Here is a 15,836-nt window from a genome sequence, read left to right on the forward strand (position 1 = left end):
GTCGATCCAATCGATGCGTTGAATATCTTCACTCTCCAATAGCTCTTCGACAGCCACTGTACGATGAGGTATAGCGTTGTCGTCCAAGAAGAGGAACTGAACACCTCTGAAAAGATGCACGTAAAGGGGAACCTCGGTACAATTCAGTGATGGTAACCGCGTCAAGCAAAATTTCCCTCGAGAATTTCCCTTTTGACTAAATTTTTCCCCACAGAAGTTGTGCTGTCATCTGTCGGTGGAAATATGTAGTAAAGCATTTTACACCTGAAAAGTATAGTGTTTTGCATTTTTATATTTTTTTTTAAAATAAATATTCTTTTGTTTGATGAACTCTCAAAATTTCCCACAAACGCCAATAAATTCCCCATGTTGGCAAATTTTGGCCAACTTTTCCCACGAGTTACCATCACTGGTAGCAGACACCAGTGACTGAACCACCTTGGAAGATGTACGCATGATACACCCCCCTAAACGAGAACTCCACCTCCTTCGGTTATAGCGTGTTGCTCGCTCTCTGAAGATGCGTATTTTCATCCAGAATTGCTAGTCAGACTAAATCTGCTTTCATCCGTAAAGGGCACTCGAACTCAATTTTTCGGCTTGGTCCTTAATTTTCGCACACCAGCATAAATATGGAACATATAAAATATTAATTGGAATATGTGCACATTAGAAATGCGATTTCTCTTTCCATTGAGATAAAAGCCACTGTAATAATAGATTATATCCCGAAAAATCCTCAACACACCTTCCAATGATATCTTTGCTATCAATGCAAAAGCGCAGGACCTCTTCGTAATTCTCGGGAACATGACTATCCGGCAAAGAGGCGTTTATTAGCTCGTTAAATGCCAAGCTATTACACCGCTATTTGCCATTCTCAACGCAAACTTTACGGCCGTGTTTATGACAGTATCGATGGTTTGTATACCCACCCTTCATCCTCAATGTTTCCCGTAGCATTATTAGAATGTTCGGGGGGGGGGGAAATCGGGGCCGGAGATTAACATCACTGTCACGCACTCGTTTTTATCGTAGAAAAACGTTTTATTTAACGCATTACGCCACTGAAATTAAGCACCTTCTTGTTCCTCGAGGAATTTTTTTTGTGAGTGTTTGGACGTAAAAAAATAATGTGTAATATTATTTTTTATTTTTGATAGCAGTTGCGTAAACGTTAATAGCCTCTACTTTTTAGAGAGATTTTTTTTGTCCTGAATAGTCTCGAAATGGCTCCGGCACTTAAAACATCCTCTCCTTATACGTCTATTACACATAAATTTTTATTTTGTTACCTCGTAAAAAATGCATTTTTTTAAATGTATGATAATGAATATACAAGTCGGCAGTGTGTGTGTGTGGTATTTGTATGGAGGTGGAAGAGGTGTTAGTTTTATTGACTTCATGGAAATAAGGGTTAGTGAAAGGTCCAATATTCATAATGTATGCCGGGTGAAAATGTGCCATTTGGTGTCATGAATAATTTTTGCGGAAGCAAAACTTCATTCTCTTAAATGATGTGTGTTTTTGAGAACGTGACGTACATTTACATCACTGTAAATGAGCCCCCAGTTCCTTACTTATCTACCGATTCGCTAAAGTACTTGAAAATATTTAGAAAAATACTCAAAAGAGTCACCAGCGCAAAAGTACAAAATTCGTAATGCATTTTCGTTACACCGTGGGTGCCGTCGTCAGAGGAAAAATATAATCACTATCACGCTGACCGGGGATTCCACTTGCTTTGGTTTCTGACCACAATGTTTGATTTGAACAGACGCATTCTTCCGCCAAGCAACCAGGAGTTGAGCCAGGGGGTGCTGTAAAACCGGTTTTCTAGCTACTCTTTTCGAAAAATCAAGTGACGTCACCCGATTCCTCACGCGACCGTCTCCCGTTGGAACACTGAGTAAAATTACTGTTTTTTGATAATTTTTTTTGCATAGTTCTAATTCACAAAACTCTATCATTTTTTCAGAGTAGATGCCACAAATACCGCTGATTATCAAAATGTATTTTTTTTATTTTTTTGAAAGTTTTTTTTATTTTTGACAGATTTTTTTTTCGACCCATGTATGCAATGTTAAATCAATGGGAAGTATGCACGTTTGTAAAATCGAAAAGGGAAACGGAAAGGGAATTATCAGAATGGGGGAAAACATTTTCCCCATAAATGATGGCCTTTTGATGTTCAACGTTCAGTGGGAATGTATTAATTGGAATAAATTTTCATTTTCTTATAACTCGGCCGTACATTCAGAGCCGCAACTAGGGGAGAGCAGGCGGGTTTGGTCTGGGGAGGGGGCAAATTTCACCCTTTCACCTCTCCTTCAATCAACATTACAAGCAGGGCCGCAACTAGATGCTTGGTCACCCAGGGCAAGTGTGCATTTTAGCGCCCCCTTGTAATATTGAAGGAGAGGTTTGGGAAGAAAATTTGCTCCCCCTCTGTTCCAGCGCCCTGGGCCATGGCCCCCAGATCCTGGAGTGGGGCCCCTACGCTGGAATCTTTTGCGGGCCCACCGACCAGACTTTCACGGGCCCTTTTATGATGGATTTTTAGCGTGAAAAACAAAAATAATGAAAATCGTCCCGGGGCCCCAGGGCTGGAGCCTTGCCAGCCCACCCCTTGTGGGGGCATGCCCTGGGCACGACACCCACCTGCCTCCCCCCCCCCCTAGTTGCAACCCTGATTACAAGGGAGCGCCATAATATGTACTTGCTTGGCTGACCAAGCATCGGTTGCGGCTCTGCCCACATTACTTGTTGAACATAGAACAGGGCCTGATTTCCGCATGGGGAAGTGAAGCATTCGCCCTGGGACAGGACCGCAAATAGATGCTTGGTCAGTCGGAGCAAGCAAGCAAATATTTTGGCTTTCCCTTGTAATGTCGAAAGAAAGGTTAGAGGATAAAATTTAGCCCAGGATCCGGAGCACCAGACCCACCCGTTCCCCTCCCGTTTACGGCCCTGCCTACTAGTTCCAACATTTAAACAACATGCGTTCACTGATTAACAAAACGTCTTTGATCCAGGTCACGGATAACCCCCATGTCTCATTTGGGCCCCGACATGGATGTTCAAACTCTTAAGTTTGCGGGCCATATGACAATGAAAACAGGGATAAAATTAATTTCAAAATGTTTAATTGATGCTCGAATAATTTCTGCATAGTTACTACTGCATCACAATCATTAGTGCATTATATAATATAATTCGATTTTGCATACGTGTTACCCAGGCGTGTACTTTTTAGCTGCTGGCCACAAACTCTCTCTGATACAATTATCGTGTTGTAAGCACTAGGTGCTTTCTTAACAACACTTTTTCGCGAGCCGTATGGAATCTCTTGTCATCCCACCACTACGGGTGGGGGACTGGTAGTCCCATATATACGGGCTCTAGCCCTTATGCGGGTGGGGCAGTGGTTGTTGCATTGTATATTTATTAATTATGGGGAGGGTGCTCAGCCCCTTTTTAAAATTTATTAGGGAGGGGGGTCGAACTGCCTCAACCCCAGGTTCCAGTGCCTATGACCCGGGGGCAGGACCGGATTTAGTCATTCAGCGGCCCGGTGCAAGAACAGTTTTGCGGTCCTGGTGATAGGGGTTGGGCCCAGAGGTTAACTAATCTTTGCTCTATAAATCCACCGAAATTTCTTTTAGGGGCGTGGGAGGGTCTTCGAATTTGGATCCGTAAAAAATATTTCCGACGAGGAGGCCCCAGTAAGTAGGGCCGTTCTAGCGCATGGGCAGACTGGGTATGGGCAGTGCAGGTGGTTACAAAGCTTCACGTTCACGAGAAATATGTAAAACAATATAATGTCTAACAGGGCTGCAACTGGGGGAGGGGGTGCAGGCGGGTCTGGTGCCCCGGGCGCTGTGCTAGAGGGGGCGCAAATTTCACTCTTTAATCTCTCCTTCAACATTATGGGGGGGGGCGCCAAAATGCATGCTTGCCCTGGCTGACCAAGCATCTAGTTGCGACCCTGATGTCTAATACTGTGAAATAAGATTTTGAATCGGGATAACTGGCGCTTTAAGTCTGATAGGGCGAGTCCCTTGCACCGAGGGCTCATCACAGTGGCATGGCCAATTTATGGGAAAGGGCTGTAGGGGCTTTAGTTATCGGTCTTATGTTTATAAATATATAAAAATATAAAATTTCTTGAATTTCAACCAAGAAAGCCAGATAAAAATCTTAGTCTGGGGGTCCTTTCAAAAATTAAGGTCCCCATCCAAGGATGTGGGGGGCTGCAGATTCACTACCATATGTGTGTGTCTTTTAATAAATCGAAGTATTTTTCATCAATGGATTCGATAAAATTTCAAGTTTTGCAGCTGCCTAATTTCGACCATGGGGGACCTGAAGTTGTGCACGCTAGGTTTAACCAAACGTATTATAAAGCAGGGTTCTTCAAAAAATGCACCAGAAGCGATATATGTGTATACATATATTGAGTATAAGTTCTTTGTTCCCCCCCCCAGAAAATATTAAATGACGGGCCTCCCACCCCCATCAGAAAAAAAAATGAAACCCAGCCCTTCAGAAAATATTGCGTAAGCCTATGTGTAGTAATAAGACAATTTTCAATAAAAGTATCAGCAGAATATCAGAATATTTGCGGTACAAATAGCAATGACATCTCAAGATGATGTGGCTCCCCATTCGGAAATCACAGCCCTCTGTCTCACTGTCTTCAATATAATCCCTAACATATCTCGCGGCACTGCCGTACTCAGCGAGAAGAGCAGAGTCGTCCTAAGAGCAATCTTGGGGTCCCCGGAAAAATTGATTTTTTAAGACCTCCCTACCTAACTAGAAATGGTTACACAGTGCCGCAACTAGATGATTGGTCAGTCGGGACAAGCACGCATTTTAGTGCCTCCTTTTAATATTGAAGGAGAGGTTAAAGGCATGGGAGGAAATGCGTAAGGGGCAATGACCCCCCCCCCAGCAATAATGACCTTGCCCCCCCAAACTTCCAAGTCAATCTCCCCCTATGGTTAAAGGTTGAAATTTGCACCCCTTCTGGTTCAGCGTCCAGGGCACCAGACATGACTGCTTCCCCCTCCTCCGGCCCCGTGATTGCTTACCAATTTGCATGCTGAATCTCGAACGATATCTCATTATCATGTGGGCCACCTCTGCGTGAGACCCCCCAGACCGTGTCCGGGTGGGCCCATGCGTTAAGACTACACTAGGAAAGAGCGCGATTACTTTTTTTAATGCAGTTAAAAAACGAACGAAAACCCCTTCCTCTTGTTATTGCCCCATACCCACGGTTCCGTGGCATCCTGTTTGGGAATCAATTTCACTACATTATAACTGTTTAAACAAGTTCAGGTGTGGGCGAGTTCAAAATAATGATAATAATAGTAATAAATAATAATAAACAACTAGTAATAAATAATAAATAATAATTAATAATAATTAATAATAATTAATAATAACTGTTATTACCAAGAATTTTTTTTTAATTCAACCAAAATTATTAAACACTTTCAAATGTATCTAATATTTTTCTTTCCCTGTATGTTTTTTTCTCCGTAAAGACGCGTTCCTGATAATTTCCCTCTCATGGTTTCTAGAATTTCCCTCTCGTGGAAGAGAGAAGCTGCTTCCATTGACTTAACATTGCATACATGAGTTGGGAAAAAAATTCATTAAAAATCAAATAAATTTTTAAAAAATAAAAAAAAAATATCTTGACAATAAGCGGTTTTTGTGGCATCCGCTCAAAAAAAATGATGAAGTTCTGAGCGTAAAGACTATGCGAAAAAATTCATTAAAAACCAACAATTTTACATTATGCTCCCGTTTGAGTGGGTCATGTGAGGAATCGGGTGACGTCAAAACCAGTTTCATTCCGAAGCGCGCGCTTGCTAATACTTAACCTTATATATTCTAGAAACCTTGGAGTTGAGCATTGGTAACTAATCCAAGGGGATCCCTAGTCAACGTGATAGTGATTATATTTTTCCTCTGACGACGGCACCCGTAGCGTGACGAAATGCATTGAGGATTCGGTATTTTTTTTTTTTTTTTTCATTTTCACCATTGGCAAGATTTATTGACTCTTCCGTGTTTACAATTGTTCCTAAAAGAATATGGGATTCATAAAGATTTGTCTTGTAATCCAATAAGTAAGATATACAGTAGCGTGTGCAGAAAATTCACGGACAACAATTCACCACCAGGAAAATTAATCGACAACAGTTCGACACGAAGCTACCGAGTCTGTGAGTGAGTGAGCAGGTGAGTGAAGAAGCGAGTGAGTGAGTGAGGATGTGATCGAGCGAGCTACCGAGTCCGTGAGTGGGCTACTAGTCTGTGAACGAGCTTACTCACTCTCTCGCTCACTTACCTACTCGTTCCGTCACTCAATATTTCGCTCGCTCACGGACTCGGTGACTTCATGACGAACTGATGTCGGTGAAATTTCCGTAAATCATACAGTAGAACTTGCTTAATTCGAATTTTGGATAACTAAAAACATTTAAAAGCTCCCCTTTGAGATCTCTATCTAATTTGATGTTAAAATTTCTTGTTCAATTCGAACTTCTTTCGAAATTTTAGGATGATTCGAAGTTGATGGGGAAAGAAATCATGATTTTTGCATCAGCGAATTTGCTTTTCTCGCGCGATCAAGTTATGAAACAGCAAATTTTTAAAGACTAATGGAAGTTTGAAAAAATTCTGTTTCTTTCTACTTTTATCTTTTGATAATTTAATGTCCATTATATCATTATTCAGCTGGAGTGGATCGAGGCTATGTACAACTTAATACCGATTATACTTTCAACCTATAGTTCAAGGTGACACATTGAAAATCTGAATCTTTTTATCGTCATTAAGAATATGAAAAGCATCAGAAAGTTCAAATTAATACGTTAACTAAATTATGTTTCCTTGAGAGCATAAGAATTAAGTGATGCTCATTCCAGAACAATGGAATGATGTAGTAGCTAGACTAATATATTATTATTGTTTTATGAATTAATAAAATTTGGGAAAGAGTTTTGTAAACAATGATAAAATTTAAATAATTGAAAATTATTATCCCATGCGAATTTTGATTATTAAGTTTCGATTCGTAGTCAGTTTACAGATCCAGAATAGACTAATTGGATAATTCGAACTTTTTCCCATTGACTTAGGACTTCGAAGTGATCAAGTTCTACTGTATAACACTGTTCAATACTGATTTGTTTTCAAAGATATTTCCGATATTTTAGGGTGTTGATTCAGAATCTCGCATTGGTTTTCTCACATTGGCTCTAGTTTTTGAGATAAAGCGAAAATTACATTTCAATAGTAATAATATGAGCAGCATACAAATCATATTGAAGATGTGCGTTATAAATAAATACAGTAAATCATTGGCGAAGATATTTTAGTGACTTTAGAATCATTTTGGTATTCTGATTCTGAATCTGGCAATGGTTTTGCCGAATTTGACTCTAGTTATCGAGATAATGCATACTCACAACAATGTGATTTGTACGCTGCTTATGTATTGTTATTGAAATTTAAATTTTTGCTTTATATGTTAGAAAATAGAGCCAATGTGACAAAACCAATACCAGAGTTGCAATTTGCAGTCCAGACTCGCCCTGAAACCATAAAAAAATCGCTTAAGAATATGAATAAAAAAATTATTGAACAGTGGTCTAATATTTATGATTAATTGATGAGGGTACCTATTGCTAATCCTACCAAGAGATTGTAGCGACAGACCAAAAAAAAATCCTGATCAATTGCAAAGCAGCTGGTATCGCCTCTACAATAGAGACGAGAGGATTTATGGTTGGGATCCAATCCAGATCTGTACCGGAGACTTACGAATTCAATGTCTTGATGCATAAAATCCATGCTCAAAACAAATGGCCACGCTACAATGCATTCTATCAGCACGTGTTTTCTCATACTGTCCAAGAAAATACGCTCCTAATTTTGCGTTTGTGAGAATGCCCTTTTTTTAGTACCCATAATTTTAAAATGGAAGGACTGTATGTTCATACATAACCAGAAAAATAATTTTATTCGATTCAAATTGATGTCAATTTCCATGGAAAACTGTTCATGTAATAATCCCTCTTTTTCTATTTGCACATCGAGACTAAGATCTCAGTCCAACATCATCTGGCTGGAATATAAACTTCGTTCTCGAGCAGAAATTTCCCGCGATTTTGTGAAAAAAATATGGTGTTAAATTTATATTTATTCCCTTCCGTTCTTTTTGTTTAATTCGAGTTGATGAATAAAATATGAATGCGGCATATAATATATAAAGACAGAATAGTTTCTCTTCTGGTTTATGAGATAGTGTAAAAAAGCAAGAACGATACAAGGTGTGTGTGTAAGTGAAATAATATTTTTCCCCACAGGGGTGCAATATAATGCCATTGTTGCGCCTGAAAGAAACGATACAATACTTTTACCGATGAAATTTGCCCGCATAAGAAGTGTTGAGATAATACAATTTTTTGAAACAAACAGGAAGAAGTAATTTGACATTTGGAGAGACATTCAATGCAATTTATGCATAACATTTTTTTACCACCGCTGCTCAACAAGAACCTCTCTGAAGATAATAATTCCAATTACAGCCCTTCTCTAAATTTGGGATTTCCAACTTGAGCATTTATTGAACTACGACAAGTTCCTGATATATTCTAATGTTTTGGACCAAACGTCTAATTTGATCCAGACTCATACAGAACCGAAACCATCCAGCTGTACAAATAAATCGTTGCCTAGACGTAAACTCGAATCAATATCTACTGAACTGCTAAAAAATTCATGCTGCAATAACGTCTTATGAATCCTTGCAAATGATACGTGGAAAAATGCGCTTGTAGTCGAACATAAACATGAACGGAAAATGTTTCACTTACATTACGCAATTTACGTTTTCTTCTTTCCGATTGTAATTTCTTTTCGACACGTTATGTGATGCCGTAATTCGAAATTTTCATTTCCCGTAATTGCTTTTACATACAATCGGCAATTCAGTAAATTAGATATGTTTGCATGATTGTTGTATTTCTTTAATATTCCGTACGGTGATTTCTTTTGTGTAAACTCGGTCTGTCGTATTCAATCATCGACATGAGAGAACTATTTTTTCACGTGAATCTCGAGGAAGTGAAACTTATTATTTGTGTGTGTGTGACAAAACATTGTTTCTTGTTCCATCTCTATACATTTTCTTTCGTGTTTTTTTTAGCTTCAGATTTATGGATACAACTCAGATTTGTACAGCAATTTTTCCGAAGCTCTAGCATTATGCAGAAGTGACAGTCTGGTTGCTATCGCAGTACTTATACAGGTAAGAATACTTTTTTATACAAATAGATTTAAATCTTATTTATTTCAGTAATTAAATCTTATTTCTTTCGTCTTCTTTTGTGAGAGTAATATCAGTTGCTTGGACGTACACAGACCAAATTTCGAAGGAAAAAAACTGATGGTGTGCTGTATATTAAACATTCAAAGAAATGGTTTTTTCCCCCCTATGTTATTGTCGATTTCAAATTCAACGGTGTGATTTTGAGTTTTAAAGTCAATGGTGTGATCGTAGATTTTAATTACACTCATTCCAAGTTGTTTATTTTAATTTCACTCATGTGATTGTGGATTTTAAACTCAATGTTTAAAAACTGCAGATGAAAATTCATTGGTTGTAATGCAGAGCAAATTGAAGAAATCGGGAGCAAAAGACATACTTTAAATTGCTTATATATAGATTTTGTTATGAATTCATATTAATGCACACGTATTGAACGAGTTTATCCGTATAGTGCAGTTCAGTCTTCATACAACGATGTCCTTTGATTCAAAAGAATGTTTATTTAAAAAAAGTATGTTCATAATATAAATTCATATGTTAACGTTTCGGTGAAAATTTATTATTTTTGGGAAATGAAGTTGAACTTATCAAAATGTTCGTTATATAGAGACTAGAAAATTTGGGATAGAATGAGTAATTTGAAATACGTATTTATCAATTACCAACGTTATCACATTCGCGGATACAATTTTACTTCCGTGAAGCATCCAGCTTTGATCCAGCCGTCCTATCCCGAATACACACGAGAACGAATTGTAATATTTGTTTGAAGTTTAATAGAGAAAATCTGTGCATTTTTCTTTATTATTTTCACTTTATGCTCAGATTGCACGAGAAATTCGCAAAGTATAAACGAATCTTGAAAATAATTTCAATGCAGTTCTAGCAGTATTTGAATACAAAAAGTCTCTACTTATGTAACCAAATATTTTGTCGATATTAATTTATCATCGATATACAGTGAAAAATATGTATATAACTATATTGTCTATAACTATATTTTCTTTAGTCCCGACGGCAGGGCCGGCACCAGGCATGAGTTGACGAGGCGGACGCCTAAAGAAGGGGGGTGGGGACATTATTGCAATGGATGCATTTTTTATGACAGGTTTATTATAAAATGGTGCTTTCACTCTCGCAAATGTTTACACATCGAAATAGTTTTGTAGGGAAAGTGCAAGTTGATAAATAAGCGCAGGTGAATGCGATACTTTTCAGTGTTGAAAAGCTATTCAACTTCTTTGCTATTGAATGTTCAATTCATCTCAACACACCTCCTCTCTTGCATTTCTGAAAAGTGCCACCTACCTCTAGAGAAGCTGTTTTCTGAAATAGGTTCCTTCTCTTTTTTGTTAAGGTTCTTTTCGCTCTTTAAAAACACATTTTTCCAATATTTCCTTTAGTCGAATCCCCTAGCACATGTTTGGATTCCGATAAATGCTTCTTTCAGCCAACACCCATTCTAGAAGAATCTCTTGTGTGGTGATGTTTGGCTCCTGAATGTTCTCACTGCTCATTTCTGTATACCTATGTCTGATCTCTATATCAAGAGTTTCCCACTAAAGTTTTTCGCGGAACTCTTGATACAATGAGGCTGCTATATAGAATTCAAACAAATTTCTGAATTTTTATCCAAAAAACCGTGTCTTTACTGCCGACCCTAATAGTCCCAAGACAAAATAACAGGGCCTTGACAGCTCTTTTTAATTAACATATCCATTGTCGTAAATCGTTGTTAATCTTGTTGTGAAAACTCCTATTCAACTGAGGTCCCTGCATGGTCCCCAATTAAAGGGAGTGAGTCTGGCAGGGCTCCTGACTGGGTTCCCGAGATGATTCTCATCAGGTGTAATTAATTTTTTTTTCATACTACAAATTCATAAAAGGGGGCCCATGAAGAGTCTGACATGGGAGCTCAGATCACAGCCCAGGTAGGGACCCTACTGCCGGATGTGGGGTCATGGGTCTCCTTGCTGTGCGCGGTTGAACTTCTAGTTGGGACGGCGTGGTTGTAGCCATGTCAGACTATTTCGAGGCATATTCACGAAGCAAGGGCCTTGCTTATAACTATCACAATAGAAGAAAAGCACCCTTACAAGAACTCGTGACTTATGCTTGCAGTGATACGATCATTGCGCTAATCATTGAATTATAGGGTGTTCATCTGAGTTGTGGGTAAATACCTCCTGAATATGAAATCAAGCATGTATTTCCCATGGTTTAAGTGAACACTATGATCCCTACGAGGGTAAGGCTGTAAAACGGAGGGCCGGGACAAACCTCATCGGTTTATTTTGCACCATAAATTCACTGCAAAGGAGGCCTCCCCGCACCAAACATCTCTGTATTAGGGGCAGGGCTCTAGGATTGAAGGGGGATATGATGAGCACGGAAATGCCACGGTAAAAATGAAAAAAAAAATTCTCGCATGAAATGTACCCTTTAACTTCTTTTTTTCCAGATAGAGGGCATATTTGCTTGTACTTCACTTGCACAGACCTGTTTCTCTGCTCACAGAATTTCGGTAAATGCGTGGAATGACAAAATAGCATGCTGCCTCATACAATATACAGAATTGTTTTCGCTGATGCAAAAAACACGGAAGGATTTTCAGTTATTCTCAGACTCTGAATGACCATATTTTATAAACTTTATCGCTATGAAAAATATCGCCATTCTTAGGCACTTTTGTTCATAACCAATAAACGGATAAAAATAAAATTTCATCAACAAATTGTGTCTTCTAGAAAATATTGAAAACAATACAATACACAGTACGTGAGAAAGACAACAATGAACTAAAAACCCTTCCGCCACCTATCAAATTATTGTTTTAATTACAATCACAGAAAACACAAGATAATCAAATTTTGTAAGTTTTACCAATGTTGTTGTACCGCATTCAAATAGCAACTGCTAACTTTTCGAGGCAAATTTAATAATTTAACTAATATTATTACTTATAAAGTATTAACTGATATCATATGATATTACATCTTTCATGCGGCACATTAATCAAAAACCGGCCACTAATGTTAATTCAATGAATTCTAACAATTTCATTTGATAGGTTCCGGAAAGGGTTCCACTTCCGGTGGAATCCCTACTTAATACAAAATACAACAAATGTTCAAACTGACTATAACGATAACCTGTCTTTTAAAATATTTCCCCAGGTCGTTAGAGTATCGTTATATAGACAGGTTTTACTGTATGTATATTGTATATGTTGTGATAAAAGGGTGTCGTAATGTTTTCGTACTTGCACGAGTTGATCGGTGATTTTGAGTAATAAAAGTGATTATACATAATCGCCAGATCATGTATAATGATACGTAATATAAACGTATATAAATATTGAGTTTTTTTTTTATACTTTAGATAGGAAATTTGTCTAATGATGAGCTGAGAGTACTCAGTAGTCAGTTACATCAAATAGTCTACCGAGGTGAGAGCGAGGAATTTATTCAATTTCCGATACTTTCTATTTCATGGTGTGCAAATATTATGTCTTCGATTTAAATATGATTTTTTTTTTGGAAATAGTCTTCAGGTTTTTATCAAATTATTTTTGTGTATGTATGTATTTCAGGTCAAGAGCTACCGCTGCAGCATGTGTCCGTCCATGGGTTGCTGCCTTCGACAGAGCATTTCGTGACGTATGAGGGCTCCCTAACAGTTCCAGCATGTCACGAGTCTGTTACGTGGCTTGTCATGAACAGGCCGATATACATCACCAAACAACAGGTCGGTCAAGTTCCACATATATATTACATATATATATATATATATGTCCGATCATGAACACAGCGAGAGCTAAGCTGTTATCCGCCCATCGATATTTACGCCGTATGCTGTAAAATCGAAATAACTCTATTCCGTTGAGATTCCAGATGCTTTTCTATGAATATCTTTCATATATGAGCCATATATTTGGCATTTCTTTCATAAAGAATGCCCGAAAATAATAAGATAATCCCAGGGTTATCTTAAAATTTGGAAAAAAGTTCAGAAAAAATGATCAGCAAGAGAAGAAAAATTCAGTTATCATAAATATAATAGTTGTTATTTCTATATCATATATTGTCGCAATTTTTATAATAGTATATTTTTATGTTGCTCTCAATTTTGCAAAACAAAAAAAAAATCCGGAAATTTCTTTTTGCTATTCGTAATTAAAAAATGCCAATTATTACAGTTTGCATCCGTTTTAGAAAAAAGACCGAAATAAAATTACGAAAAATGAGGGAAACGGATTTTTTTTATTATGAGCATCTCATATTTTCAGATATTATCGACAACCTGCCATCATAAAACATATTTTGCCGCGCTGTTTTGAGTTTTGCTATCATGTATCACTCATATCGTTCTTTTCGCCTTTTCTTGATTTTCTTACAGTTGGATACTATATACAGCCGCCTCTCGTTTTAATGACCATTAGTTATTAACCGTTCCATTATAACGACCGGAGAATGACACGTCCTAAATTTTTTTATGGTTCTTTCTATGTTATTTTTCATCCAATATTCAGCTACAAAGATCATTCAATCCAATACAACGTCCAATGTCAGCTCTGCTCCGCCGCTTTTTCACAAAGAAATTTTACAAAGTCCTTGTTTTTTGTTCGCCGGAATCGTATTTGACATTGACCCTCTCTACCGGAAGTTCTTGACATGTTTGCCGTGACCCAAACTTGGGTCGCAGGGCATCCGAGATGCGTTGTTCAAATCACTAATAGTCAGAGAATCTGGAGCTATTTGCCTCAAACCTAACTTTATTCGCTGGGGATTCAGAGATGGATCGTACAAATCCAGTTACAGTCTGTTATAAATGCACTTATTACGTCACTGGTTTCATTAATTTTGAAAAGCATACGGTCCCATGGGTCGCGAAGCTGATGTTGATGTTGTTGTTGGCTTCGGTGGCTTCTGGATTTTGGCTGTTTTTTCACGCCTGTAAAAGGTTGAGAACGCTTACTTTTATGTTGCAGAATTAGGTTAAGGCATATAATTGAATATTAATATGTTATCATCATTTTCAAATCTTACGCATTTTTACCGCAACTGCTTACATTAAACAAAATGAATAATTTAATTTTTTATCCCGCTCAAATATGAATCATCTTAAGATTTTTTTTCCAACGTTCGATATAATGACCTCCCAATAAAACGACCTTACGCCGTGGAACAAAGGGGGTCGTTATAACGAACGTTGACTTCAATTCTTTTTCTACAGAATATTCGTTCCTTATTATATGCAACATATGAAAAATATATGCATATGCAAAAAAATGAAAAATATATGATATATGCATTTCCTTATTATATGAAACATTTGGATGTTTTCCAGCGTGAACATCTTTCTCATCCTTTGAGAAAGTACTTGTGTTTTTAAGAATAATAATAATAACGTGATCTTCACGTATTCCCAAGGGATCAGCATGATCCGTCCAGGGAATTTGTTAGTATTTGGTTAGTAGACATCCATGCCCGAACCGGGATTCGAACCTAGACCTGCACAGTGAGAAGCTAGTTCCCTAACCACTCGACTGCCAGGCGGCTTATTTTTTTCTGAAATAAAATATATGATTTCAAATTAAAAAGTACTCCGTAACATCCTGATAGAAAATCATCGAGTTTATTGATGATTAAAGAAATTGTGAACTTTTGGCGATGTCTTTAATCATATATTTGGCCGCATTGCTCTCAAGCAACGTAAGGTCCTCATGTTTTTCTCAAATAAAGGCATTGTATATTTTGAGCTTTTCTCGGCTCGTTTCTAAGCAACTCTTAAACATTCGATTTTTACTTGTGAGCTGTTTATGAAGTTTCTGTAATTATCAGCAAAATGGATGGCTCAAAGGCGCACGCCTCCTATTTCTTAACAAGAAAAAATACGAACAATTTTTTACCCTAGATTTTTGGAGGGAAATATCCTGTATGGAGACAAATTGCTCTGTATTTTTTTCAACAAATGATAGCAAAGTAAGTTGGTTAACAATGACATTTTTGAATTAATAAAATCTATGTAATTCATATAAATACAGTGTGTTTCCTGTACGTGCAACATCCCGTATTTCGTACATCTTTTTTTACATCTTATAATAGCATTTATAGAACCGCATTTGCTTAACATCGATAAACATATTTGGATAAATCGAGAAATTATCCATTCTTAGATGCGATAACCATAATATAATTTTTAATAGGAAGTATCATATTTTAGGTCATTTTATAATAATTATTGGTGTTTTATTGCTCTAATTGGGTTGCTGTATTTTCGTTAGTGTCTAGATATGTATTCGACATCAATATTTTTTATGGGCATATTTTTTCAGCCACCTCATTGGGTATTTTGTCTGTTATGGCCTTCATATTTGTTAATATAACGGCACTTTTTCGTCTTCTGGATATTTCAATGTTTGAGAATTAAAGGGTTATATAAAAATAACTATGGAAAGTGTATCCCAGGTTTCAAAAAT

The 15,836-nt window shown here is 37.4% G+C and overlaps 1 protein-coding gene across 1 annotated transcript in view; it reads left to right on the plus strand.

Annotated features, from left to right (window-relative positions):
* The window catches only part of LOC149070421 (carbonic anhydrase-related protein 10-like), a 182,126-nt gene that overhangs the window by 158,182 nt on the left and 8,108 nt on the right, over positions 1–15,836 (plus strand). Inside the window, exons 5-7 of the mRNA XM_089249811.1 lie at positions 9,233–9,334; positions 12,737–12,803; positions 12,948–13,102. Of these exons, the coding sequence (XP_089105937.1) occupies positions 9,233–9,334; positions 12,737–12,803; positions 12,948–13,102 (324 nt within the window). The remainder of the gene's footprint in view (positions 1–9,232; positions 9,335–12,736; positions 12,804–12,947; positions 13,103–15,836) is intronic.

The sequence above is a fragment of the Pholcus phalangioides genome, unplaced genomic scaffold (assembly GCF_987345545.1).
Source record: "Pholcus phalangioides strain wild (caught in Gottingen) unplaced genomic scaffold, Ppha-v1.0 ptg000022l_1, whole genome shotgun sequence".
NCBI classification, from domain to species: domain Eukaryota; kingdom Metazoa; phylum Arthropoda; class Arachnida; order Araneae; family Pholcidae; genus Pholcus; species Pholcus phalangioides.